At 36.2% G+C, this 27,683-nt stretch overlaps 1 protein-coding gene across 1 annotated transcript; it reads left to right on the top strand.

Annotated features, from left to right (window-relative positions):
* Window positions 1-23,203: 23,203 nt before the first annotated feature.
* On the top strand, window positions 23,204-26,562 carry LOC104121518 (uncharacterized). The gene is made up of 2 exons (XM_009633532.4): window positions 23,204-23,632; window positions 25,900-26,562. The coding sequence occupies exons 1-2, from the start codon at window positions 23,306-23,308 to the stop codon at window positions 26,368-26,370; spliced, it is 798 nt and encodes a 265-aa protein (XP_009631827.1). The 5' UTR covers window positions 23,204-23,305; the 3' UTR covers window positions 26,371-26,562.
* Window positions 26,563-27,683: the final 1,121 nt, after the last annotated feature.

Here is a 27,683-nt window from a genome sequence, read left to right as displayed (position 1 = left end):
TCTTCACTATTGGGAAAATTATCAAGCAATTTGTACAGGTCAATCTTCGTTTGCAAAATATCATTCGATCGTTTGTGGTTTTGTTTTCTTATTAACATTGGTTGTGATGTAAAAATATCATGGATGTCATGTCATAGTAGAGTGCCTGATTGTGTTAGTTTTCTTGAAATGGAAGTGTTGTATCAGTAATAGATTTGATGTTTTTTTTTCTAAATGAATTTAAATTCTTATTATTTGTTAAATTTCATTTTCGAGAGTCAACTTAGGGGTATCAATGGATATTTAAAAATCGACCGAACCGTACCGCACCGAATCGATTTTTAGGTTTCTTTTAATAAAACTGTAGCTTTTTATTTAAATCTATAATTTTACCGATAATTAGGGTAACTTTTATTTTATAAAAATAAACCGAAAAAATACTGAACCGTACCGAATAAATTTACATGTGAAAAATATATTTATATATTAAGTTTAAGAGTAATAATGTATTAAAAGCTTGGGCCTTGGAATTGTGAAAACGGTTACAAGAAAACAAGTAATTAAACTCAGAATCTTAATTCTCAAACCTATATTGCTACTCCTATTGAAACTAAATTATTTCCAACATATTCACTAGCAAGACACAAACTATTCTAGTGATTAGTAGCAAACTACAATGTATGAATATGTTTCCTTCATATGATTTAGATTTATTTATTTGAATATTTAATCTCCCGTAGACTTTATTCTTGAGTTGCAACTTGGTTAATATCTTTTCACTCAATTAATATATTTGTTTAGTTTCTTTCATGTTGTTGTAGAATAGTTGATGGATATATACTCTGACCATCTTTAATATTTTCTTAATTCATCACCCTTTAAAGAGTAAAAATATCTAGAGAGTTTGCTAAGTCCAATAAAAGTACATATGTTATTGCATTCTACTTCTACTAGTGACTTTTACATGACATTTTTAAAAATACCGAAATTTAACCAAACTGTACCGATACCGAAGAGAAACCGACATGATTAAATATAATTCAATTTAGTTTCAAGGATTAGTCAAATTAACTTTCGAAAAGTGAAGCTTGACTAGTATTTTGGAACGGAGGGAGTAAGCATTACGATGGAAAATATATATAATTGTAGGTAATTCTATCTAATAAATATTATGATTAATAATATAAAATAATGTTGAAGTAGGAGTACAAACAAGTGATAATTCTTGATTCTGTATTTCCAAGATAATTTGGATTTTGTTATTCTTGGCTCTGTATTTCCAAGATAATTTGGATTTTTGTTTTCCTTTATCTTTTTTTTGTTGTTTTAATTCCAAACATATATTGGTTTTAATCTTTGAAATTAACACAAGGAAGTGTGTTTTAACTTAAATGATTTGCAGTCGATTGCATAATATGAGCCCTTTTGGTCAATGTGCCAAAAACTATTTTGTTGAAAGTAGTACTTTTTGCAAGTACATTATGTTTGGTCAATCGTTGTTTTTCAAAAGTACTTTTAAGTACTAAATTATAAAAAGGAATAGTAAAAATTTAATTTGTAATTAGTATTATTTAAAAAAGATAAGCAAATTTAGTTTTATGTTATAAAAGAATTCAATTAAAATATAAAACATAAAGTAAACTTACTAAAATGAGTAATAAATGATGCATTTCCTTTAGAAATTCAAAATATTGATAGAAAGTAATAGTAACACTTTTATAGTGGAATATATATTGCAAGAATCAAACGGTTAAGGTTAAGGTTTAGAGAGGAATCCAAATTAAACTTGCTACAATTCATATAACTAACTAACGACCTTTCGGTTTAGCGTTTTCAGGCTATATATATAGTCTTGGAAACTAGTTTACAATTCAGTTTTTCTTCCTTTGGTTAGCATATTCACACTATAGCTTCAGGCTTGAGCAACAATGACAGAGATGAGCCCAGATATTCCATTTGCGTTTCCTGATGTTGTTGACAGTAACATTGCTAATGAATTAGAAGAAGAAAATGATCCTGTAGATGAAGAAGAAGAAAAAAGATTAGATAATTATGAGAATTCAAATTCAAATTCTCACCCAACACTGATGTTTACCCGAAAAACGGATGAAGTTGAATTTATACGTAGCTTTAAGGATACGTAGTATAACTTGACACAAATCATAAGGGAAGTAGAAATATCAAATATTGAATGTAAAGAATGAAAACAAAACAAAGTTGAAGGGAGGATGATTTATGAATAAGCAAGATGAAATAATGTATGAAGCTCAAAAGAATAATCTTTCAATATGAGAATGTATCAACAGTTTTTGAGTTACAACGTATCAATGACTTGATAATTGGATCCCTTTATAGAAATAATAGTCATCTCTCTTCTAGTGGAGGGATCTTACTTTAAATATAATTAAAAATACAAAGTGGAAAACCCATAAAAAATCAGTTTTTCCCTAATTCCCGCCGAGATTCTCTCCCTTAGTGCGGCTGTAATGGATCCTGTCTATGAGCTCGATATTGACTCGTGCTCGATATTGACTCGAGCTCTAGTTTGACTCGAGGCCCGGTATTGATTCGGGCTCAGTATTGGTCGGTATTTGGCTCTTAAGCTAAATAACGTCGTTTTCCATCAGAGTTCGATTTTGGATTCGAACTCGATAATGACTTCGAGCTCGGTATTGATAAGTCCCTGAAACTCGAAGCTTGGTAACCTGGCTTCGGATCTCATCTGATATTATGAAGACGCTCTTCGATCCATTATGTTCTCATCTCGACCGGTCGTACGAAGGCCAAAATCGGTTTTGACCGTATACAGATAGTCCCCTCGTTTCTCGAGAAAGATATAGCGAGAAATGACATGATTTCCCAACAGTATGACTAGATATATACTGACGTTTGCATCGAGCCCAATCATGACGTACGTGATAGTTGTCCCGTCGGTTCAGTTTACCAAGGCATTAAATGCGTGTCAAACGATGGTCGGTCACTGTTGATATTGAACCGACATTGTTCAATCTATAAATAGCCCCTTTTTTTTACCATTTATCACTTTCACATCTCCAATCTCCAAATTTTCTAAGCTCTTTCTCGCATCTTCTGAGTTCATCTGTAAGTCTGTGATTTTTACTGCAAAATCCTTCTATGATTTTCACTACAAAATCTTTCTTTAAAACACCACATCTTTGTCATCTCCTTCTATTTTCGATCTTTAAATCTAAAATGGCGAAAACATCAAAAACCATTCCTCAAAAAGAAAAAGCTTCTTCTTCACAGCATGTCGCCGACAAAATATCGGTGGAGCCACGGCCTGAGGAGTGTGTTCCCGGGGCGTGTGTTCTTACCTCCGATTTTTAGATCGACAAAGGCTCGTCGGTTCCTGGTCGGTGCGAGCCAGTATCGAGGTATATGTGCTCGATAACCGATGGGCATCTTAAACAGATAAGGAAAGATTTCCACTGGAGAACAAAGAAGTGATAATCCCCGCTCCAGAAGAAGATATTACTACTCACATGAAAGGGTTTTTAAGTGTGTATACTTACCATTTCACGTTAGGCTCCTCGGCCCTGTTATCATCGATTTTTGCCGTCAATACCAAAGAACCCTAGGCCAAATCCATCTTTCTATTTGGCGGATCGTTATTCCGATCCGTTTCTTTGTGAACAAAATCGAGGGGATGTCTTTCACCCTCGACCACCTCATTAGATTGTACAGCGCCCGCCTCTTTCGAGACGGGTTAATAAAACTTCAGTGACGGGCTACCAAGGTGTTGTTCTAGAGCATAGTGACAATGATCGAGGCTGGATGGGCAGGTTCGTTTGAGTAAAGACTTCGGACCTAATTTCGACCGAGAAGATGTCATTTACCAAGGAATGGATCATGAAGCGTAAGTGTAATTCTAATGTTATCTCCTATTGTTTTTCCCCTTCGTTTCTTTCTCATTGATATCCCCTTTTGTGATGCAGCGGTTCCTTGGATGCTCAGTTTAGTTCCTAACCTTAAGAGCTGGGTACGGGATGTGGGTTCGACCTCTACATAAACTTAGCACTCGTGGCGTGATTTGTCAAAAGGCCGTTGGGAGGCCAAAAATCATGGTAAGCCTCTTTCTCATGTCTTTGGTAGTTCGAACGAAATGTTTTCCATATACTTAATCAATTTTCTTGTATGTAGGCATAGGCAAAGATGTGGTTTTGAGGGTTCCGTCTGGCGAGGAAGAGGCTTCGGCCTTTATTCCAAAATCGGTGAAAGATAATAAGAGAAAATGGGCCTCTACTTCCGAAGATCAAAAACCGAAGACGAGGATGGCTCGTAAGCCGAGGAAGAATACCATCCCTTTGACCGAAGAATCAGTTTGGCGTCAAAGGGATGAATATGAGGAAGAAGAAGAAGAAGAAGAAAATGATGGGTATGTACTGGTGGCCCGAGTGAAGAAAACCATCGATGACCCAAAGGCAGCTGGATCGATGGTGGTTTATGCGGCTAAACCTCGAACTGAGGGGATATCGGAGAAGGGTTCGAGCAAAGTCCATGAGTTGCTGGAGATCCAGGATGCCTCCCACCGAAGTCAACATATGGTGGATATATCGAAAGGGGCCGGCCCTGAACCTCTCTGAATCGAAGAGAACGCCCCAAGTGACTCACTTAGGGCAATAGAAATCTGAGACTCACCTACTCTCCCTGCTTTTTCCGAAAGGGCGATTCGGGAAGCTTAAGCTTTGGGGACCCTCGAGGTAGACGAGTCTCATGAAGAAGAAGACCTTTTTCGTGATTTGCTTACCGGTATCGAGAATGTTGTCGGCCCTAGTGATGCATCGGGTCTTTTCCACGAAGTGCAGCAAGCTCTGAATCGGGTAAGCCTTAACTAACTACGTTGGTATCACCTTCATGTTTGTTTCTATTTTCTAACTTCCTTTCTTCTTTCTTCGTAAACCGCAACGATTCATCGAGAAGCATGTTCTCGGTCTAGAGCCGAGAAGCGTCGGTACGACACCGACCTTCGACGGGTCACGGAGGAGAAGAACGCCCTTAAACTCCTCTGCGGACAAAGGGAAGAGGAAATCAAGGACCTCCGAGCTGAGTTGGCCAAGGCTCACCAAGATCTGACCAAGCAGGTAATGATAATATTAAAACCCCATGGGCTCGATACTGGAACGGTGGCTAATATGTTGGTCTCACAGCTGTAGCAGAAGCTTGAGGTGATCGTGCAGCTCCGTGAGGAGGTCGATGTGATAAAAGCGGAGTCCTTGGAGTGGAAAGAAGGTATGGACCGCCTTGCTGCAGAGAGAGGCTACTTGAGCCCAATTTTTTTATGGCTGAAGGTCAACTTCAAGGCCAGAAGGAGAAAAGCTCGGTTTAAGCAAGAAATAAAGAGGAGCTTGAGGCTCGGTTGGCTTATGAACTTTCCAAGGCCGAAAAAGAAAAGGCCGATGCGGATGCATTTGCGATTTTCTATCGGGCCAATGCTGAAGCCGCTCAAGTACAAGCGAGAGAGGCAGTCGAGACCGCTCAAACTCGAACACATTGGGTTGTTAAACTCGCCAAATGCCAATCTCGAAGGGAAACCCTCGAGGAGATCCATGCTCGAGTTTTTGATCTTACCGAAGAGATAAAAAAAAGTTAAATAGCTTGAAGTCGATGTTGGAGCCTTGGCTTCCGATGATGATGATGATGATGATTATGGGAGTGATAGTGGATAGGAGCCCGATGGAGAATAGACTTCCCTCGGAGATAATTAGGGTTTTTTCCCATTTTGATTTTTTGTGTAGGGTTCTGATCAGACGTTGTATATACTCTCTTATATATAATGATCTTTTCATTTCCTGACTTGTCTCTATTTTATTATATGCCTTGTAAAAATTTTGTTTCATTCATGCCTTAAGAAAGTTTTCATAAGTTCGAGACTTTAGGCAATTCGATTGAATTCGGATCTTGTAGTCTTTATAACCGAGTGAGTGCTTGCTCGAACTCGAAGTAAGAGTAAACCTTATCCTTTATGGTTGAGTGAGTGATTGCTCAAACTTGAAGTAATGTATCCCGTAGGCTTTATGGTCGAGTGAGTGCTTGGCTCGAACTCGGAATAATTGTTTGCCCTTAGGCTTAGTAGTCGAGTGAGTGATTGCTTGAACTCGAAATAAGGTAGCCCGTAGGCTTAATAGTCGAGTGAGTGAGTGATCGAACTCGAAGTAAGGTAGCCCGTAGGCTTAATAGTCAAGTGAGTGATTTCTCGAACTCGAAGTAAGGTAGCCCGTAGGCTTAATAGTCGAGTGAATGATTGATCGAACTTGAAGTAATGTTGCCCGTAGGCTTTATAGTCGAGTGAGTGATTGCTCGAACTTGAAGTAAAGTAGCATGTAGGCTTAATAGTCGAGTGAGTGATTGCTCGAACTCGAAGTAAGGTAGCTCATAAGCTTAATAGTCGAGTGAGTGATTGCTCGAACTCGAAGTAAGGTAACCCGTAGGCTTAATAGTCAAGTGAGTGATTGCTCGAACTCGAAGTAAGGTAGCCCGTAGGCTTAATAGTCAAATGAGTGATTGCTCGAACTCGAAGTAAGGTAGCCCGTAGGCTTAATAGTCGAATGAGTGATTGCTCGAACTCGAAGTAAGGTAACCTGTAGGCTTAATAGTCTAGTAAGTGATTGCTCGAACTCGAAGTAAGAGTAGACCTTAGGGTTTATTGAGCTTGATCTCGTCGATATTTTAGTTGGCAGTCCGCGATTTATGGGGTAAATATTTCAAACTCCTTCGGTCGTGATCGGCCCTTAAGCCTGTTTGAATCATGAAGTAGAACGAACTTTCCAAAGTATAAGGTAAGGGTGGCAAGTGGGTCGGTCCAGGCCTGGGACCGCGGGCCAAACGGGCCATGACCATTTGGCCCTGTTTTAGTGGGCCTGGGCCGGTCTCGTTGGCCGGTCCTATGCTTTGGGGCCGCCAGGCCCGGGACCATTTAGCGCTAAGGGATCAGACTGGTCCCTTAGCGGGCCAAACGGTCCCAACGGCTATATTTTTTTTGTGTCGTTAGGCTGTCAAAAATAGTCGTTGGCTATTTATAAAATAGCCATTTAATCCCTCCAACTTGTTTTAATCCCAAACGTTTTATAATTACACTTTTTCCCTATTTTCAACAATAAATACCCCCTCTTTCTTTTCTTTTTTTTTACAAAATCATCAATCTATCACAATCTCTCTATAATTTCTTTCTATATATATATATATATATATATATATATAGCTTATATATTATACATTTAGTATATATACTATACTATATATACAACTTATATAGCTTATCGAATATAGCTTTTATATATATATACTATACTATACTATACTATACTATACTATACTATACTATATGTACATCTTATATAGCTTATACACTATACACTTAGTATATATATACTTTTTATTAGTAACATGAAAAGACCAAAGTATGGTACTTCTTAGCTGGTATAAATATGGAATGATAGAAGATCAAGTTTTAGCTCAACTCAAATTACAGTTTCAACTAAAATTGAGTTGAGCTAAAACTTGATCTTCTATCATTCCATATTTATACTAGCTAAAAAGTACCATACTTTGGTCATTTCATGTTACTACTAAAAAGTATATATATATATATATATATATATAAGACGTATATATAGTATAGTATATATATAAGCTGTATTCGATAAGCTATATATACATATTATATACTATATATAAGATGTATATATAGTATAGTATAGTATATATACTAAATGAGATGTATATATAGTATAGTATAGTATATAAACTAAATGTATAATATATAAGCTATATATATATATATATATATACTAAGTGTATAGTATATAAGCTATATAAGATTTACGTATAGTATAGTATAGTATATATATTGTCACGACCCAAAATCCAAAAAGGTCGTGATGGCGTCGGACACTATTGTTAGGCAAGCCAACCATAATCAATTAACTTAATTACCCATTTTAGTGTTTTTGAAATAAAAGTTTCTTCAATGAAATAGTAAAGATAAAACTCATAGAGTAAATGATAAATATTTTTAAAAACTAAATTTTTAAATAATTCACAACCATTCCCAAAACCCGGTGTCACAAGAGCATGGGCATTTACTAGGGAATTAAAATAAAATACAGCATCTGTCCAGAATACAAATTAGACAGGAAAGTATAATAACTCTGACGGATATTCTGTTAGCTGCGGATCGTAATATAGAATGCAGCTCACCTATGTCCCCACAATTAGTAACCACACCTCTTCGCCCACAAGGCCGTTATACATATATGTACCTGCACAATAAAATGTGCAACAAGTGCAGTATGAGTACGAAAACAACGTGTACCCAGTAAGTATCAAGCCTAATCTCGAAGTGGTAGAGACGAGATGGCCGACTTTGACACTCACTATAGGTCAATAATAATAACTGAAATAAAACTAGGATATTTAAATCAGCATGATTTATAGAATTTACAATAATTTATTTAATCAGCATAAATAATCAAATTCCTTCAAATATAACAATTCTCAATATATTAATTAAATTCCTTCAATTCAAATAATTTCCAATTTATCAATTAAACCTCATTTACAGGAGTAACAAATAATTCCTTAACAAGCAAGAATAATAATTCATACAATTTCAAGGATTTTTTAATTTATTAATTAGCTTCACAAGCTAAAATAAATTATTAAAGAATCATGTAATTATTATTATTAAGCACGATTTCTGCCGAGGACGTACGGCCCGATCCAGAGTGTCGTGTACACTTCCGAGGGACGTACGGCATGATTCATAGATGCATCTATCCTGCCGAGGCGTTCGGCCCGCTCCACAAGAAAGGAGGACATTTTTTTATGTGCCTCCGTAAAGAGAGTATATTTATTATAAGATGAATTTGGGAGGAGAACAATTTCCTTTAACAATTAATTGATTTAATCAGACAATCAAGCCTATGAGATTTTCATCCTTTAATATCTTTATCTAACAAATCACAATTTATTCATATAGATATCAATTAATATAAATAAATCAAAGAATATAATTTATACAAGTAAGGCATGCTTTGAGTCCTAAACTACCCGAATTTAGCATTAATAGTAGCTACGCACAGACTCTCGTCACCTCGTGCGTACGTAGCCCCCCACAATATTAGCAACAATTGTTTAATTTTAATCACCTATGAGGAAATTTTCCCCTCACAATATTAGACAAGAGACTTACCTCGTCTTGTTCAAATTTAATCCATAATTTTGCCTTTTTCACGATTATCCAACTCTGTCTGGCTAGAATCTAGCCAAAAATAATTCGATACAATCACTAAATATTATAGGAAATAAATTCTATAAGGAAATACTACATTTTTAATAAAAATCCCGAAATTAATTAAAAATTCACCCGCGTGGCCCACATCTCGGAATCCGGCGAAAGTTATGAAATCCGACAACCCATTCAATTACGATTCCAACCATACCAGTTTCACTCAAATCCGACTCCGAATCGATACCGAAATCTCAAAATTTCGTTTCTATGAGATTTCTAAACTCTTCCAAATCTCAAATCTCGAAACACTAATTAAATTGTGAAAAACAATGATACACTTGTATATGTAGACCAAATCCGAGTTAGAATCACTTACCCCAATATTTTTCTCTTGAAAATCTGCCAAAGGTCGTCTCTGCTCAAGCTCATGTACGTTAAAAATGGCAAATGGGATGAATACCCTCTTTTTATAAAACTGCCCAGCAGCCTTCGGAACTGGTCCTCGAACTAGGCCTCGATCGCGGCTTCGATCACAGGCTCAAGCCTGGACCTCGGTCATGGCCTCGATCAGGGCATCCAACATGTGCCTTCGATCAGGGCATCGAAGTTGTGCCTTCGATCGGGGCATCGAGGTTGAGCCTTCGATCAGGGCATCGAGCTTGGGTCTCGATCCTAGTCCTCGAGCCTTACCTTCGATCATGCCCTCGAACCTTGCCTTCAATCGAGGCTTCGATAGTGATCCTCGTCCCTGGCTTCAACTCAGGGCTCGATCGTGGGATCGATACCAGGCTCGATTCTGGGCTCGATCACAACCCAGAATGTCCAACAGAAGAGGAAAAATTGCAGCAGCTTTTTAACTCAAATTTTTGATCCGTTAACCATCCGAAACTCAACCGAGGCCCTCGGGACCTCAACCAAATATACCAACAAATCCTAAAACATCATACGAACTTAGTCGAACCTCTAAATCACATCAAAAAATGCTAAAACCATGAATCATACCGCAATTCAAGCTTAACGAAACTAAAAGTTTTCAACTTCTACATTCAATGTCGGAACCTATCAAATCAACTCCGATTGACCTCAAATTTTACACACAAGTCATAAATTATATAACAGAGCTATGAAAATTTTCGGAACTGGATTCCGACTCTGGTATCAAAAAATCAACTCATCGATCAAACATCTAAACTTAAATTCTTGTTTTTAGCCATTTCAGGCCTAATTTAACTACGGACTTCCAAATAAAATTCCGAACACGCTCCTAAGTCCAAAATCATCATACGGAGCTGTTGGAATCATCAAAATTCTATTCCGGGGTCGTTTTCTCAAAATGTTGACCGAAGTCAAACTTAGCACTTTAAGGAACCAAGTATTCCGATTTCACCCCAAACACTTCCAAATCCCGAACCAACCATCCCCACAAGTCATAAATCATTACAAGCACCTACGGGAAATTTTATTTAGGGGAACGGGGTTCTAAAAGTCAAAACGACCGGTTGGGTCGTTACATTCTATCCCACTTAAATATACGTTCGTCCTCGAACGTGCTAAGGAGTGTTCCGGAGTTATCCAAAATTACTATTTAACACCTCGTGCACCTACCCGTGCTACCACACCCAGTTGAGCACATTAACTCGAGACAATCTTAAAATTCTCCCATTTATTTAGGCAAATAAGCCTTAGAGCCCAATTCTAACATCGAGAATTCTCCACCATGCTTGTTTCCAACCTATGAATGTCGTATCAATCACTACACGATGCACCAATACAGCATTGCATACCTTTGTTGAATTTAGACCATGCACCGCTTCATTCACATGACTATAATAACATCCTCCGATAACAATAGTCAAAATTCCACGAATCTGATGTTCACAACACACCGCATGATACATATAAGTCATGTTCCAATTCTTGAAATGCTTCCACGATGGAAGAAATGTGTAGAAATTCATAATCAACTGCCGAGTCAACAATTATTGAGTTTCTCCTTCTGACAAGAACCATTGCCTTATTATAACCAAATTATGGTATTTGCTCTTTATTACACTCCATATAATACGATCGCACTGATCCCAAATCCAATAATCTCGTCTCACCAAGTATAAGTTGCTCAGGCAATAAACCACCTCAGACACGATAAAAAAGCCTCATATAATGCCACGATGAACTAATAAGCTACGGACTCGATTGCGATACATAAGAAAAACGAACTCTGGAAAGGATTACTCAACCCACGTGACTATTTAGACAACTGAAAAGGTGTCATGAACCTTCCTTAGAAAATGGGACACAAACACACAAAATAGAATATAGGAGACTGTACTCAACATCACACTGTTGCGACGTGCAACCCGATCCACACATGATACCGTTGCTGCGTGTAACCCGATCCAAACAATATATCTGTGGCGGCGTGCCACCCGATCCGCACAAAAAGAATCTATAAGAAAATACTTACCGAGCTAAAATGCTCATTACTACAAAATATCCGAATATCTGACACAAGCACGCTCAGTGCATAATATCATCCCTGGAAGGACCGACAACGCCATACACTACAAAACTCAAGCAAAACTAAGGTACGATATATGATCTGAATCTCGAGAGCCATCATGCTCACATAACAACATCGCTATGCGGAACCTCATCACATAAGAAATTTATCAAGCCATTTCATAACTCACACGGCACAATATAGTATTACATGAAATAACTGACGACAAAATGACATCCACGTCCGAATACTCCAACATAGGGAGCTTTTATGCTGAAATGAACACATCCGACCTGATATAGAGACACATGTCACTCTAATATAGGGAGCTTTCATACTTGGTTTCAATCTTCACTCAATCAAGTGACTACATGTCACTCTTACACAATATTTTCATGAGACACACTCCCACGACCTTTCGCACCAGGTAACAAGTCTGCACATCCATGCTACCGGTTACACTAATGTTGTAAAGTATATCAAAAATCCACAAATCAATACACAAGGTCTCTTACACCTGACATCGACCTTAGATGATGCCAAAAATAATACTATCTTACTTTAAACATCTAAATCCATTTCCTGTTCATCCGAGCTCATGACATCCTTGTCAACACCGAACCGAAATCTTAAATCCTCAACTTTTGAATCACATGCTACTTAGTGCACTTAACCACGCCAATGCGCAGGAGTACAAGAATTCCATCATAACTCCCGAACCACTAATAGAGTAAACACTTCATCATATAGAAACCTTCTTCTTAACTCATTTCAAGAGAACCATTGCAACACATGACTGAATTCCCATATCCATAGAAAATACCGACCTCAAGTAGTGGTCTAAGCCACCATAACTTTTCTGAGATCCCTCTACACATAACATGCCATAATACTTGAATTCCTCCAGATAAAATCAATTACGGCGGCCGCCAAGCCTTGCACGTACCGCCACAAATTACATGCATAACTCTATGCGCTGAAGGAACTGGTCATTGCCACCATCATGCCGATTCAACCATTATTAGCCGACCCGTCTTTTTCTCAATTTATTCTCAACTTGCCTTAGAAATAATAATAGCATCATTCATTACATCACAAACTCAAATCCTTACTCATCCCAAGTGACCTTATTTCACGAGACCACGCTGTTTCAAAATCCACAAATCATCTCATACCCCTCCTTGTGCGCATTTTTTCATCTTCAACTGTTACACCCATTCTGATACTTCTTTTTATGAATCCTAAGTTATTTTCTTCGGTTTCTCAAATGCTACACCACAACCTAAAGATAACGCAGAGTACTCCAAGCCCTGTTTCATAATCTGCTGTAAAAGCTCGATACTCAACCATACTACGAACTCGAGATCCTTAGACACTGCACTTTAAATTTTTGAACCCTCTAAGACCGTTATTGAGAGTCACTTGCTCTGACTTGTTCCCAAACATGATCAATTCCAAGGCCCTGCTAGCACATGGGCACTTTATCAAGGAAACATCCAACTGTCTCACTTTCCTGTGCATTACATCTACACGAAGCATAAACTCTGAGCCTTCCAAAAACCTGAATATGAATTGATAAGGCCAAATATGGCACACATTCCCCAAATCCTTTGCTCAAATTACCACTAATGTTTTCTTTCCTTAGTTGCAATGACCCACCAATACACCGATAACCAGAAACCGCACAACTTGACACTACGCAATCCAATCATAGACGATGGGGATCTACCACTTAGCTTGAAGCTACAATTACAAAATTCTGGAATCCATCGAGATTCTTTCTTTATCGTTGACATGATCCTACACACACAACTCGCCAAATTTTCTCGAAATCCTTTTATTAACCTTTAATAAACACTCTGAACCACTAGCCACATTTACATATTAAATCTCTTACCGGGTAGGCAGTAGAATTCTTCGTAGAAGCTTCGTCAACACCACGCGAATACTAACCTGCTCACAGGAGATAACCCACCTGTGGAAATTACATGCCGACATATTCTAACGTCGCTGCACTGGGTGCAATTACTACGAAATCAGTAGAGCATCCTGAGTCCGAGCTCATTCACCAGCTGCACCAGTCCGTTCACTCCTCATGGACGTCAACTAAAGGTGCGACAATACATTCCAATCCAAAGTCATGTTGTATCCTTCTTCATATCAGGCAACTCCCTCCTGTTGTATCCAATCTTCCTCAATATAGCAGCCAATATTCTAAATTAAGTCTGTAGACCTAGTCACTATCCATTTTACATCCCAAATCACTCCAAACGTTCATCAAGACATGTAATCATCCTACCACGTAACCCATGTGCTACCTTGCCACTCTCCCACTTTGGTCAACCATCTCCTTTAAGTAACTACTCTGCTTCTATTTTCTTACACTTGGCCTTTTCGGAACCTAACCACCGCAAGGCACCTTCCATATGTCCTTCCTCATCCTTCGCTACCCAGTTGTTGCCTTAACTCAAAATCCGTCTCTGTAGCACTTGAACCAATAGCTCGTTACCATCTTTAAACCTTTCTGACAATTATCCTTCTCGAGACATCAATACTAGAAATATTGTTTCGATCCTGAATTACTGCACACCGCGATCTCTAACAACTGCTTCCCCTATACCAATTCCTAACACCCCGTCGTGAAGGCGAGTTGAAGAAAACCATAACACTGGCGAACCTTAACGCATTTTACAAGGCGATGACACCACATCAAAATTGAGAACTCTACCACACTCGAAAATATCAAGCTTCGTTACTCCATCAACCCCAAACCTGAACATTCATAGTCCGATTGCCTTTTCTCCGCTGGAATTAAAACATGGAACCTCTGAATCATGTACTGAGAAAACCTTCTTTCAAGTCGTTTACTGCCCTGACACATAGACAGGCATTTTTCCATTTTATAAACATTGTGCGATAACAACGCACGAATCGTCATAACAATCAATGCCAAATCTCAAAACCTTAGATAGTACTGATAATTAATTTGAAATGACAGAGAGGCCTTTCGCAAGGCGATGATAATAGCCCAATTAATTACACAAGGAGAATTATCTTGTACTACATCTGTAGTACCATTAAAAATTTCCTCGATCCTCAATGTATAACAAGCGCTTCACGTCGCATAAGATAGAATAGGAAGGAAATGTAGGCATAAGCCTCAAAGGAATCGAATCGCACGATGAGGAATCAAAAAGGGAAGTATTCCTAACAGCCTTGTAGCCTCTCGAAGATAAGCACATACGTCTCCGTACCGATCCGCAAGACTCTACTAGACTTGCTCATGACTCGTGAGACCTAAGTGAACCTAGTGCTCTGATACCATGTTGTCACGACCCAAAATTCAAAAAGGTCGTGATGGCGTCGGACACTATTGTTAGGCAAGCCAACCATAATCAATTAACTTCATTACCCATTTTAGTGTTTTTGAAATAAAAGTTTCTTCAATGAAATAGTAAAGGTAAAACTCATAGAGTAAATGATAAATATTTTTAAAAACTAAATTTCTAAATAATTCACAACCATTCCCAAAACCCGGTGTCACAAGAGCATGAGCATTTACTAGGGAATTAAAATAAAATACAGCATCTGTCCAGAATACAAATTAGACAGGAAAGTATAATAACTCTGACGGATATTCTGTTAGCTGCGGATCGTAATATAGAATGCAGCTCACCTATATCCCCACAATTATTAACCACACCTCTGCGCCCACAAGGCCGTTATACATATATGTACCAGCACAATAAAATGTGCAGCAAGTGCAGTATGAGTACGAAAATAACGTGTACCCAGTAAGTATCAAGCCTAATCTCGAAGTGGTAGAGACGAGATGGTCGACTTTGACACTCACTATGGGTCAATAATAATAACTGAAATAAAACTAGGATATTAAAATCAGCATAATTTACAGAATTTACAATAATTTATTTAATCAGCAGAAATAATCAAATTCCTTCAAATATAACAATTCTCAATATATTAATTAAATCCCTTCAATTCAAACAATTTCCAATTTATCAATTAAACCTCATTTACAGGAGTAACAAATAATTCCTTAACAAGCAAGAATAATAATTCATTAAATTCCAAGGATTTTTAAATTTATTAATTAGCTTCACACGCTGAAATAAACTATTAAAGAATCGTGTAATTATTATTATTAAGCACGATTTTTGCCGAGGACGTACGGCCCGATCCAGAGTGTCGTGTACACTGCCGAGGGACGTGCGGCGCGATCCATAGATGCATCTATCTTGCCGAGGAGTTCGACCCGCTCCACAAGAAAGGAGGACATTTTCTTATGTGCCTCCGGAAGGAGAGTATATTTATTATAAGATGAATTTGGGAGGAAAACAATTTCTTTTAACAATTAATTGATTTAATCAGACAATCAAGCCTATGAGATTTCCATCCTTTAATATCTTTATCTAACAATTCACAATATATTCATATAGATATCAATTAATATAAATAAATCAAAGAATACAATTTACACAAGTAAGGCATGCTTTGAGTCCTAAACTACCCGGACTTTAGCATTAATAGTAGCTACGCACGGACTCTCGTCACCTCGTGCGCACGTTGCCCCCCACAACATTAGCAACAATTGTTTAATTTTAATCACCTATGAGAAAATTTCCCCCTCACAAGATTAGACAAGAGACTTACCTCGTCTTGCTCCAATTTAATCCACAATTTTGCCTTTTCCACGATTATCCAACTCTGTCTGGCTCGAATCTAGCCAAAAATAATTCGATACAATCACTAAATATTATAGGAAATAAATTCTATAAGGAAATACTACATTTTTAATAAAAATCCCGAAATTAATTAAAAATTCACTCGCGGGGCCCACATCTCGGAATCCGGCGAAAGTTATGAAATCCGACAACCCATTCAATTACGAGTCCAACCATACCAGTTTCACTCAAATCCGACTCTGAATCGATACCGAAATCTCAAAATTTCGTTTCTATGAGATTTCTAAACTCTTCCAAATCTCAAATCTCAAAACACTAATTAAATTGTGAAAACCAATGATACACTTGTATATGTAGACCAAATCCGAGTTAGAATCACTTACCCCAATGTTTTTCCCTTGAAAATCTGCCAAAAGTCGTCTCTGCTCAAGCTCAGGTACGTCAAAAATGGCAAATGGGATGAATACCCTCTTTTTATAAAACTGCCCAGCAGCCTTCGGAACTGGTCCTCGAACTAGGCCTCGATCGCGGCTTCGATCACAGGCTCGATCCTGGACCTCGGTCATGGCCTCGATCAGGGAATCGAACATGTGCCTTCGATCAGGGCATCGAGGTTGGGCCTTCGATCAGGGCATCGAGCTTGGGTCTCGATCCTAGTCCTCGAGCCTTACCTTCGATCATGCCCTCGAGCCTTGCCTTCGATCATGCCCTCGAGCCTTGCCTTCGATCGAGGCTTCAATACTGAGCCTCGTCCCTGGCTTCGACTCAGGGCTCGATCGTGGGCTCGATACATGGCTCGATATCTGGGCTCGATCACAACCTAGAATGTCCAACAGAAGAGGAAAAATTGCAACAGCTTTTTAACTGAAATATTTGATCTGTTAACCATCCGAAACTCAACCGAGGCCCTCGGGACCTCAACCAAATATACCAAAAAGTCCTAAAACATCATACGAACTTAGTCGAACCTCTAAATCACATCAAACAATGCTAAAACCATGAATCATACCCCAATTCAAGCTTAACGAAACTAAGAGTTTTCAACTTCTACATTCAATGTCGGAACCCAGCAAATCAACTCCGATTGACCTCAAATTTTACACACAAGTCATAAATTATATAACGGAGTTATGAAAATTTTCAGAACTGGATTCCGACTTCAGTTTCAAAAAGTCAACTCATCGGTCAAATTTTCAAACTTAAATTCTTGTTTTTAGCCATTTCAAGCCTAATTTAACTACGGACTTCCAAATAAAATTCCGAACACGCTCCTAATTCTAAAATCACCATACGGAGTTGTTGGAATCATCAAAATTCTATTCCGGGGTCGTTTTCTCAAAATGTTGATCAAAGTCAAACTTAGCACTTTAAGGCCAACTTAAGGAACCAAGTGTTCCGATTTCACCCCAAACACTTTCAAATCTCGAACCAACCATCCCCGCAAGTCATAAATCATTACAAGAACCTACGGAAATTTTTATTTAATGTCGTGAGTTTTACCATTCGCATTCACGAAGATAGGCACGCGATCGCGGAAGGTTAGCACTCAGTGCACCGCGAACGCGTAGAGTGGGGCGCGTCCGCGGAGAGGAAATGAGGTAGAAGTTGGGGCACTCAAATTTGTTCTTCGCGTTCACATGAAGCGGTCTGCGATCGCAAAGGTATACGGGGCTATGCTTCGCGTTCGCGTATGGGATGTCACGTTCGCGTAGTGCAAATTGGCAGCCTATGCAAATTGTTCTTCGCGATCGCGAAGCCATTCCCGTGATCGCAAAGAGTAAAAAGGACCTCGGAACAAATCGTTCTACGCGATCGTGAACGAATTCTCGCGATCACGATGAGTAAAAATCTGGGCAACAAAACTTAAGTTCTCGAAATGGGATTTCTCCCCATTTTTCATTATTCAAGATTTTGAGCTCGGGTAAGGAGATTTTTACGGGAAAAAATTGGAGTAAGTGTTCCTTATCCTATATTGATTATATTTCATGATTCCATACTCATTTACTTCATGAATCCGTGAATTTAGGGAAGAAAAATCAGATTTTTATAAAATCTTCTCAATATGTAAAATTAAGATTTGAAAGTCAATCTGCTGTCGGAATTCGATAATTTTTGTATGGTTGAAATCATATCGGAACGGGTATTCGGATTTCGTGAGTTTTTCCGGAATTCGAGACGTGGGTCCCACTATTGATTTTTAAAATGAATTTTGGATTTTTATTCGGAATTTTTTTTAATTCATATGGAATTAATTCCTACGATTTGTATTGAGTAAAGTGAATTGTTTATGACTAGATTTGAAGATTTCAAACACTAATTCGCGAGGCAAGGGTGTATTGGAATCTGGAGTTGGTTGCAAATCGAGGTAAGTGTCGTGGTTAACCTTGACTTGAGGGAATAGAACCTTTAAATTATTTGTTATGTGAAATGCATGTGAATGATGTATGGGCGAGGTGACGAGTGTCTATACGTCGTCAAGTTAATTGTTTACATAATTTCTTAAAAAATCATAAATAGTTTTAAATCATGAATTAATTATTACATTAATTGTTTCTCTCGTGTTCTTTGCTCAATATCATGCCTTGAATCTATGCTATGATTGCTATATGCTTATTTGATTTATGTGACTTAATTGTCACTTGACGTTTAGCATACTAATTATTAAAATACATATTACATCTTTAATTTTCATAATTAAATGCTACTTGTCATCACTTATTTCTAATAAATTATAATTATTGTATGCTTGTTGTCTTATAATTTCATATTAATTGTTGCATTCACTGGAGTAATTTCTTTTATAAGAATTGGTAAATGAATATATTGAAGGAGCGGGTTGCACACCAGAACGGAAATGAAAGTGAATATATTGGAGGAACGGATTGCGCGCCGTAACGGAAATGAAAGTGAATATATTGGAGGAACAGGTTGCATGCCGCAACAGAATTGATTGAAATGAATATATTGGAGGAACGGGTTGCACGCCGCAACAGAATTGATTGAAATGAATATATTGGAGGAGTGGGTTGCACGCCGCAACAGAATTGATTGAAATGAATATATTGGAGGATCGGGTCGCACGCCGCAACGGAATTGATTTAAATAATAATTGGTTATGACTGCTGAGTTGGTTTCAACTGTTAAAATGAGTTACCTGATTTATTTCTATTGTTGTTATTACTATTATTGCGTACGGGATAATGTAAGTGACCTGCCTTAGCCTCGTCACTATTTCGTCGAGGTTAGGTTTGACACTTACCAGTACATGGGGTCGGTTGTACTGATACTACACTCTGTACTTCTTATGCAGATTTCAGAGTTGGTCCCAGCGGCATACCATAGACTTGCTCGAATTTCAGCTACTTAGAGGAGACTTGAGGTATAACTGCACAGTGTCTGCAGTTCTGAAGTCCACGTCTACTTTATTTAGCTGTGTGTTTGTTTTCACACAACTTTATTTTATTCAGACCCTTATTTGTATCATTCTAGAAGGTCGTGCACTTGTGACTCCAGTTCTTGAATGGTATTTAGATATCGCAATTATTATGGAATATTCATTTTATTTCAGACTTTATTTTTGCATTTGTTTCTTTGTTATTAATGAATTTTAAAAAAATTATGTTAAAATGGCTAATTATATTCTAACGTTGGTTTGCCTAGCAAGTGAAATGTTAGGCGGCATCACGGTCCTGAAGGTGGGAATTTTGGATCGTGGCAGATGGTAGTTAATTAGATACATTAATAAGTTCATTATATTACTCTAACAAATGATACTATTAGAATATATATACGATTGAAATTTTAATATCCTTTATACAAATTATGTGATATTTGACTTAAGATATTCATGCAACGCACGAGCATTAGGACTGTCTAATATTTAATATTTTGAAGTAAAGTAGCTAAACATTAAATTCTTTAAACTGAAGCTCTAATTCATATTAACTTACTAACGATGGTAGTTAATTAGATACATTAATTAGCTCATTATATTACTCTAACAAATGATACTATTAGAATATATATGCGATTGAAATTTTAATATCTTTTATACAAATTATGTGATATTTGACATAAGATATTCGTGCAACGCACGAACATAGAGACTAGTACTATATTAAAAGCACGAAAACTATTAACGAAATGTCGTTCGCCTTTTTTACCCTTTAAAATAGAGTTGACACTAGACAAAATAGTAATTTAAATATTTTTCTAATATGTAGAACTTTCAAATCAGATAAAATACTATTTATTAAATCATCCCTTGTTTGAAGTATGTAGGACTCATAACTAGAATTTTGGTTATGAAATTTTTGCTTTTAAAATTAGTAGAAAGTTTAATATTTAGGATTTCAAACTAAATATTGCCCGGGAGAACTAGGAGTATATGCTCTTTTCCTTCTATTTTCTTACGGCAATTTCTCTTTGAAATATGTTTAGGCATTTCATTCTTTTTATAGGTAACTTAGAATTTTAAGGGATAGTGAGAGGTTTATACTTAATAAATTTATTAATTATTAAATATAGTTTTTAAATATTACATAAAAATAATAAAAAGAAAAGAATTGCTTGAATACGAAGGGAGTTGAAAATTTATGTATATTTTCTCTATTATTATAAAATAAAAATCCCTAATGCAAATAAATACATAAATTATTTTTTTAATGGTAAGAATAAATAATCCACTCTTTGAATTAATTAATTATCAAAATAATCCAATTTAATTCTTTTTCAAAATCTCATGTTAGTAAAGTTACTTTGCAAGTTGATCATACTCTTAAGTTACACAAATTTGCTTTAAAAGTTGAGCAAAATTAGTTATATTGCAGTATAAATTTATTACTTATTTTCAGTATTAGGTAACAAAATTAATAATAATTTTCGTAATATATTCCCAAAGTTCTCATAAATCAGAATATGGCGTAACACACTTTTATTGGATAAGATTTCTTTATTTAGTGAACTAGCTAAATTGAATCAACATTCATTATTAAGAGCTAATATTTTTTATTTTTTGTCCAATAACTAAAATATATTATTCAATAATAGTCACGTTATTTTTTTAAATTATACTCACCGAAATAGGGTACACGCGCAAAGCGATACTAATAATTATTAAATTATGTAACTACTATTCCAATAATTACATCCAATTACAAGGTTTCCTTCCAAACAAGCTCCAACGTGTTATCAAAGTGGACTGACACTGGTACCAAAACAGGAATAAGAAAATAATTCAAGGACAAAATTCATTATTTTTCCAATAACTGTGTTATCAACGTGTTCTCAAAATTCTATATTTACTATCTATACTAGTTGATACAGTTGACTAGTATTAAAATTAATGTGATAACTCGTTACATGATGTTTATACTTCAAAATTTAGAATAAACAAGTACATGTGAAATTAAAAACAAAAATGAAATCAAGAGGAGATTTTATTTCTGAAAATAATTGGCTATCCAACTTAAGAAAAGTCGAATTTGGGTTTTACTTGATGACTTAGAGACAATTATTTATTTTTATACTAAAATTTAATCATTTAATATTCAAACTTTACTAATTTAATTAACTTAAATTCATGTTAGTAAGTTCCCTATTAAAAAATAAAATACTCCTTGTCAAAAGAATGGAGACCTCCTATTGAATGTACCCACAATAAATTGTGTCATTCATTGTAGGGTCCTAAAAGCCGAGTTTCCCGATAAGAAAAAAGACGTATGGTGTTTATCCGTATGAAAATTCAATAAAGCATTAAATTCAGTAACTTTATTTAAAGTTTTCTTTGTTTTGTTTTTTGAAATATTTGTGACATCGTTTTCCTCGTTATATATATATATATATAATGGTAAGAAAAGTCAACCTATTTGATGCTTTAATTTTGTGAGATAAAATTTCATATTTAGAAAACATATTGTAAAAGTAATACAATCAGAAAATAAAAAAATTATTTAACTCTTTAAATTGTAATATTATGATTTCTTTTTTGATTATATATAATCATTAGCACTCCACATTCCTTTACACTTTGCTTTTTTTAACAAATTTTTTCAAAACTCATTTGAAAATTGTCAAATTTCTTCTTATACATTTGGTAACTTAAGTTGATAGTAGTTTTAGACCTTAGTAAAAAAATTGAAAGATATATTTTCTCAAAAGATTTGGACACATGAAGTCTATGTTATATTGCATGGTACGGTTATTTTAAATACAATGTTTGTTTTGATTGTTATTTAATTTTTATTATATCGTACTTTTAAGTCCGTCGTTAAATAACGAAGAAAAATATCACTTTATGGATTGACCGATTTGGTATGGTTGCGTTGTTACCTTATTTTACTATCTCATCTTGCCTTTTTCTATTATTACATAATTTTATTTTATCTTTTACCCCACATTTTTAGATAATAATATTATCTCATATTCTTACTATTTTTTTTATAATATTGCAAGTTTATTTTTCATATTATTGGTGCATGAAATCATAAAATACGATAAACAATAAAATATATCCAAAAATTATATATACATCAAAATAATATAATACAAATACAATATAGTATTGATATATAACAACCATCCAAATAAGTTGTTATGCTGAATGCGAATGGCAAAGGTGTGAACAAATTTAAAAAAAAATCCAACTAAGGACAAAATTTAACCAATTTCAATTAGTACAAGGGCGATTTGGACAACAAAAAAGGACAAATTTCTTGATTCTTCGAAAATGACATAGTTAAGCTGCTGCTAACTTTGTTTGGTATAGAAGAATATCAAACACATTTTCTATAAATAGGCGACCGTAGGTTATTACTCTAGTTTGAATATTGAGAACAATAAAAACAATATTGAAGATCTGAAAGAACAATAAAAATGTTTCAAAGCTTCTTGTATGAAGAGCCATCTTCAATCATCACAGCAATAAGTGTGGTGACTTTTGCATTTCTAGCCTACTTGGGTATTTCTGAAATAATAGGGAAACATCTCCAATACTCCAAATTTTGGAATGTGAATCCCAATTCTGTTTCCGCTAGTAATTTTCTGCAGGCCAAATTATCCAGCAGAATTGGGATGCTTATACTGTATACCCCAGCTTGTATTATGGGCTTTGCTTCATTTCTGCTATACCCAAATGGTGGAATAAGGTTTATGATGCTTAAATCTGCTGTTACTATCCATTTCTTGAAAAGGGATCTTGAGGTAACTTTTTTCGTGTTCCTTTTTGTGAATGTTTTTGGGTAATGCCTATCTTTCTCTCGTTTCTTTCACTTTGGTTATTTTTACTATTTTTGCTTCACTACTTTTCTTTTCTTTGTATATTTATCATAGTTTTTTACTCATATTTTTTCAAACCTGTTTTGAAAATATATTTTTTTTGAGCCGATAGTCTGTTAGTCTCTAAATAGGAATAACGTCTTCGCGTTAAGTTGAGTATGTTATTGTTTGACTATCCCCCCCCCCCCCCCCTGCCTAGCTTTTTTGTTACTTTTGATGATCTTTATAATCTAGTGAAAAAGGATTTAAGTTATGTAGGGTTACAGATTAAATAATGCATGTCGTTAATCTATTTTCTAGGTTACAGATCAGACTTGATTCGAAGAGTTGACTATGTTGTAGGTGAATTTTAGCTGATGTTATGAAAGAACTGTACACTGTCCATGTACTAGACTTAAGCTCAATGAAGAACATTTGAAATGAAATCCTTCCCTCCAGTTATCTCAACAGGGAACTTATAGGTTATATATAATCCCCCAATCTTGCCTATACCTTATGAAGCTAAACTTCCCGCTATCATTTCCTTTGCATTTGGGGTGTTGTAGCTTCAGGGTATGAGGTAAATCTTAAATGATCGTGCGGTTCCTCTCTCAAGGCAGAGGCGGACCTATGTTTGGAGTACCCCGTTAACCTCGGCAAAAATTCTGAATATATATGTGTATATATGTTGAAAACAGTCATATATTTTGCTTGGAACCCTTAGGATCAAAAGTCGATGGGGCCACTCGTTGAGCAGTACACTCATGTGTCCCCACCACCTTCAAATCCTGGATCTGCGTCTGTCTCGATGCCTAAGCTAACAATTTATCCTACTAAAATTTAATCTTCCATCCAGCTCCCACTTTATGGTAAATGTTTTCTTTAAGGTTTAAACTCTTCCTATAAGTTTCAGTTGTGTTTCCAAGGGCGTAGTCCGTTAGTCGTGGAAACATCTGTTGTCCAAAGATGTCTTGGCCAAATTTGCATTGACAACCTTCCTCCTCAGAGCATCTTCTATTGTTATTTTACCTTCATAGCCATTTGTATAGAAAGCTCATGTTGGGTAGCCCTTCAATTCTTAACATCTAGAGTACCATTTTGGTTCTCTCGCTTCTTCCCTGATATCCTATCATCCTTTATCAATAGGTTGGATCTTTTTCCCCGTCTATGGAAAAATGTCACTTGAGCAGTTGAGCTCTTTGACGCTGCTCCAAGCACATGTGTATACACACCAAATTAGCACTATCAACCTTTATAATGCTTACAAGATTCCTACTTCGTTCCACTAGTTCATACCAATCAGTGCAATCTTCAGCACGATCGATTAACTCAAAGTATTAATCTCAAGTAAGAAAGTAACTTAGTAAGCAATACCAAATTGATTTCTCTGATAGATTGAACCAACTAGTATATTATACCAAACTGATTTCTCTTGATAGATTGAACCAACTAGTATTGATGTTGCTGTAAGATGGGGACTAAATTATCATGATAACCACTGAATCTGAATAGTCGGAGACTTGTTGGTGTTGCATAGAAATTTGATTTCCATTCTGTTGATTTAAAAATCTATTTGAAGTTATAGGGAGAAGGAAGAACTTATCCATCTAAATGCACAAATATTTTGAATCTGGCTTTCCTGGTGGTTTTCTGTAGCTCTCAGGATACTGATGCTTTGAATATCTTTCCTTGCTTATACTGTGTAGCCTGGAAAGATGCCATGTGTATCCTCTCCATCAAATACACTAGCTATGTTCGTAATATATTTTTTGCGAGCAAAATTCCAGATTTGGGTAATAATAATTCCAAATTATTGTAAAGATTTGATTGGTAGTGCTAATTAATTATTTAACTACCGTGGAGAACAGAGAACTTCTTTTATCTTCACCTTTGAAGTCACTATTCAAGCTATGATCCTACCCTCTGGCAATATACAAAATTCTCACTAATAGCTTAGATTTACATTTAGTTTCCCAGCTCACCTGATGCTGACAGAAGTCGATATGAAATTTTCAGAAGTCACATATTAGCACTTGTTATGACATTACCACTACCTGCATTGGATTGCACTTTAGCCCCAGCTTGTTTTGTTGACGAGGAGAAACATATTGAATACATTCACCAGAAATCTAATAGACTTTCCTGCTGCTTACATTTATAATGTTTTGCTTTCATATGTTCATACATTATTCCCGTAATTTTCTACTTTGCAGGTTCTGTTTGTTCACAAATACAGTGGTGGGATGGTTCTTGGTACAGTACTCATTATTTCGTCCGCATATTTTATGATGGCTGCAGCCATGACCTTTATCCAACACTTAATTCTTGGACATACGGAGCCAGAAATTGATCTGAAGTATATCGGTTTACTGATATTCGTAGTTGGAATCAGTGGCAACTTTTATCATCATTACATCCTTTCCAAACTCAGAGACAACAGAGAGAAGGGCTATAAAATTCCCCAAGGTGGCCTTTTTGGTTTGGTCATATGCCCTCATTATCTTTTTGAGATTCTTGGCTTTTTAGGGATTGCATTCATATCCCAGACATCATTTTCATTTTGCTGTGCTATGGGTTGCGCTTTATATCTGATGGGAAGGAGTTATGTCACTAGGAAATGGTACGTTTCCAAATTTGAAAATTTTCCTAAGAATGTAAAGGCTCTGATTCCATTTGTTTTCTAGAAAATACAGTTTGTTGTAGGAAAGGGCTTCGCTTTTCCCCCGTTCAGTTCCGTCAAGTTGCTTACTTGATTGGTGGAATGATGTACCTTGTTTCAACTCTATAATAACACTTTTACCATGTATGAAGATGGTAGCAGCACAATTTGTAACCTGTTTTCTAAATTTATAAAAATGTAGAATAGTCTGCAGGCAGTATGCAGCAATTGAGACACGTTCCTATTGGAAGTAGATGCATTACACTTACTCTACTTTCATTTGACTTCCTAAGCATAGGTGGATGCCCGTCTCATGGAAATCGATAAAACAACAAGTGATTTCTTTGTCTTCGGCAGAAGCTGAATATGGTTATCGAAATTGATTGTTACTTCATCCACCAAAAACTGCTCGATGGTCTAATTTATTTGTCTTTCGTTCCAACTACAGCCCAAATCGCCGATATCTTCACAAAAGAGTTGGCAAGACCTATTCATCGGAGTTTTTTAGGCAAGTAGGGAGTCTGATCTACGGGCTCCCACTTGAAGGGGAGTTCTCACAAAAGGTGACTCAAATATTAAACAAGCATAAGCAATATCAAGACATAGTACATATAGCTGTCTAGTTGTATAAAATATAATTAATTATGGGTCCGTCACTTTTTTTGTTTTTGTACAGAATTGGTTATGGGTCTGTCTCTTTGTCATTCCCCTTTCTTTGTATAAGTAGAGGTACATATACAATGTAGTACAAAACGTTCAAGTGAAAAATATTTACTCTACTTTCATTTGACTGCTTCAATACAGTAAGAACTCCTGTTTTGCATGAAAAGGTATATTTATGTATCCAAAAAGGGTGTTATTTGTCCAGACATGTTTTAACTTTTGGATCGATTAACTTTCAAATTAAAACTAAACGCCTTGTCTGAATTGCTATAGCTGCAAGTCCATCCCATAAACAGAACTAAACAAGTCAAGATTTCAACATCTGAACATGACAATTCAGCAAAGTTGAATTGAAAATCTTCATTGAATGATTAAGAAAGGCTACAAGCAAGCATCATAAATATCCTTCCAAAGGGATAGAAATTAAACAGATAGAAAATAGTGCCTCCATTTGTTTTATGTGGCAGAGATAGAAATTAATTAACAAAGCTTAGTGCAATAACATTTGCGTTGGATACCAACACAGTCACCACCAGAAAAACCTTCATTTCTGCAAACAAGAGCACAGTTGTGATCATGCCAACAAGGTCCATGATATCCATGGCTAGGTGACATGCAAACTCTTGCTTCTACTTGTGGCATCATTTCCATTTCTGCATATATTAAAAAAATACT

This window comes from Nicotiana tomentosiformis, chromosome 5 (genome assembly GCF_000390325.3).
Source record: "Nicotiana tomentosiformis chromosome 5, ASM39032v3, whole genome shotgun sequence".
Taxonomy (NCBI): Eukaryota; Viridiplantae; Streptophyta; class Magnoliopsida; order Solanales; family Solanaceae; genus Nicotiana; species Nicotiana tomentosiformis.
The sequence above is the reverse complement of the archived record's forward strand: the minus strand, read 5'-3'. Positions and strand labels throughout refer to the sequence as shown.

What these genes read in the sequence shown, in the direction of transcription:
- LOC104121518 (XM_009633532.4), top strand. Translation starts at nt 23,306, where the DNA reads ATGTTTCAAAGCTTCTTGTATGAAGAGCCATCTTCAATCATCACAGCA. An exon ending in TCTTGAAAAGGGATCTTGAG is followed by an intron (nt 23,633 to 25,899) that starts GTAACTTTTTTC and finishes TCTACTTTGCAG; the next exon opens with GTTCTGTTTGTTCACAAATA.